Below are 2,594 nucleotides of genomic sequence, written 5' to 3' on the forward strand. Positions count from 1 at the left end.
AACTCACAACATTCTATGATTCTATGACCTCTATCCCTCCCAGGAGCCGAGGAGACCTTTGAGTACTGTGATGTGGTCATCAACAGCCAGGAGAAGGTTTCAGATGTGTACACGCAGCTGGAGAAGCTGGGAGAGTAAGTGGAGGTCCCATGTCCCTACTGCCTGGGGATGGTCCATGGCTGTCCATATGCAGCCATGGGTGGGATGCAGGGTGGTGGTGATGGCTCCTCCATCCCTCATCCTTGCTCTGTCCCAGGGGAAAATTCGGGACAGTTTATCGACTGCAGGAAAAAGCCACCGGCAAAATCCGGGCTGGGAAATATTTCCGGACACAGACGGCTAAAGAGAAGCAGGCAGCTGGGGCCGAGGTGGAGCTCATGAACCTGCTGCATCACCCACGCCTCGTCCAGTGCCTCGCTGCCTTCCAGGGCCCCACCGAGCTGGTCATGGTGATGGAATAGTGAGTGGGGGGCAGAGTCAAGTCTGGGGGTGGTGGGGACAGTGCTGGACCCCGCAAGAAAGAGCGTTGAAGGTGGGGAGGGGTCCCTGCACCGTGGAGTGTGGGATGGATGAGGAACCTGAAGGCCCTGGAGATAATGGATGGTGCGATGCTTCCAGAGCACTGAGGTTGGCTTCACTGGTGGGGCTTCTCCTCGGGGCTGGAAGAACCTAACAGGGTCCCCAGCACTTTGTTCTCTCCCAGCATGGCACGTGGGGTGGGATCCTGCACCGTGAGGTGCTGGCATGTGGTGTTGGATAGATGGAGAACCTGTAGACCCTGGACATAAGGGTGGTGAGATCCTCCCAGAGCTCTGCATCTGGATTTCCTGCTGGGGCTTTTCTTCCTTGGGGCTGGTAGACCCTAGTGAGGTCCCCAGTACCTTGTCCTCCCTCAGCGTGGCAGGTGGGGAGCTCTTTGAGCGCATCGTGGACGATGACTTTGAGCACACGGAGCCCAGCAGCGCCCAGTACATGCAGCAGATCCTGGAGGGGCTGCAGTTCATGCATGGCCAGGCTGTTGTCCACCTTGACCTCAAACCTGAGAACATTGTCTGCGTCAGCCCTGGCAGCCACTGGCTCAAGATCATTGACTTTGGCTTGGCACGGAAGCTGGGTGAGCGAGGATGGGGGTCCTGGGGGGACCAGGGCAGGGACTGTCACCATCACAGAGACACGATCCAGCTGGGTACGTCAGCGAGGAGCTTGGCATCCTCCTGCCCATGCTTTTGGGATGAGCAGCCTTGTGGCAACAGATCAAAGCACTTCCTGGTGACCATAAGATGCTCTGGGGAAACCTGCATGTCCCCAGCCCTGCCTCCAAGGTGGAGACCCCCAAGAACACCATCCCTGTGGGTACCCAGCATCCAGAGATGCTCTAGGAGAACACCAAGACCTGCCATGGGTCCTGGAGCAGGGGCTCATCCACCCAGCCTGTGTTAGTGTGCTTCCCCAAGGAGATCTAAGCATGGACACCTGCCCCATGGTCTACATCTTCTCCACAGCTCCAGACACCCCCGTGAAGGTGTTGCACGGCACCCCTGAGTTCATGGCTCCAGAAGTGGTGGCCTTTGAGCCTGTGGGCTTCTCCACGGACATGTGGAGTGTTGGTGTCATCTGCTACATCCTGTGAGTGGCCTTCTGGGGACAGCAGGTTGGGCTGGAGGGGGCCAAGCTGGCACTGATGTCCTTGCATCACCTCTCCAGGCTGAGTGGGGAGTCCCCCTTCCAGGGGGACAGTGACATGGAGACGCTGAGCAACATCACAGCTGCCCAGTGGGACTTTGAGGAGGAGACCTTCTCAGAGATCTCCCAGCAAGCCAAGGACTTCATCAGCCAACTACTGCAGAAGGACCCCCGGTAGAACCTGGGGGTGGCTGTGGGGCACATCTGTATGGTCAGAGGTGGAGCTGCGGTGGGATTTGGGGTGCCAAGGGGATGGGCAGGGGAACGTGCTCAATGCAGTTGGTGAAGGGGATGCTCCTTGGGGCCATGCCAGCAGCTGAGGGTCTGATGGTGGAGAAGCCCCCCGTGACCACCCCTTCTGCCCCCAGTTGCCGTCTCTCCAGCGTGGAAGCTCTGCTCCACCCCTGGCTGCAGCAGCCCCAGCCCAGCAGCCCCAAGGTGCTGTCAAAGGAGAGGATCAAGCAGTTCCTCACTCGTCGGAAGTGGCAGGTACCTGGGAGGATGATGAGGACGTGGGGATGGGGATGGCTCTGGTGGGGCTCAGTGCTCCTTCTCTTCTCTTCTCTCCAGAAAACAGGCAAAGCTCTGCTGGCCCTCAACAGGTTGACCCTGCTGTCCCAGAGCCCAGAGAGGAAAGCGTCAGAGGCTCAGGATGAGGAAGGTGATGGCCCCTGAAGCATCATCCCCACCAACCCACTTCCATCTGCTTTGTCACCCCCAACTCCTGCTCCTGGGCTGCTTTGCCCACCTTTGCTCCAAACTTCCCTGATGCCACCAAACACCTGGGCATGTCCCCACTGTGGTATTTCTGCTCTGGGCCACCTTCAGTGCCCCAAAGTCCTCTCCATCCTCATCCCCAAGGGGCCATCTCTGCTGCAGCCTTAGAACAGGCGCATCCTGCTCTGCAGGGC

The 2,594-nt window shown here is 58.9% G+C and overlaps 1 protein-coding gene across 1 annotated transcript; it reads left to right on the top strand.

Annotated features, from left to right (window-relative positions):
* Nucleotides 1-43: 43 nt before the first annotated feature.
* Nucleotides 44-2,358, top strand: LOC104532821 (myosin light chain kinase, smooth muscle; the record flags this gene model as incomplete). Its single annotated transcript, XM_010178118.1, has 7 exons — nucleotides 44-134; nucleotides 257-460; nucleotides 897-1,114; nucleotides 1,503-1,626; nucleotides 1,705-1,857; nucleotides 2,052-2,172; nucleotides 2,254-2,358. Coding segments are annotated over 7 exons (1,016 nt in total), but the record flags the coding sequence as incomplete, so codon positions are not given.
* Nucleotides 2,359-2,594: the final 236 nt, after the last annotated feature.

Source organism: Antrostomus carolinensis, unplaced genomic scaffold (genome assembly GCF_000700745.2).
Source record: "Antrostomus carolinensis isolate BGI_N321 unplaced genomic scaffold, ASM70074v2 scaffold54151, whole genome shotgun sequence".
Classification (NCBI taxonomy): domain Eukaryota; kingdom Metazoa; phylum Chordata; class Aves; order Caprimulgiformes; family Caprimulgidae; genus Antrostomus; species Antrostomus carolinensis.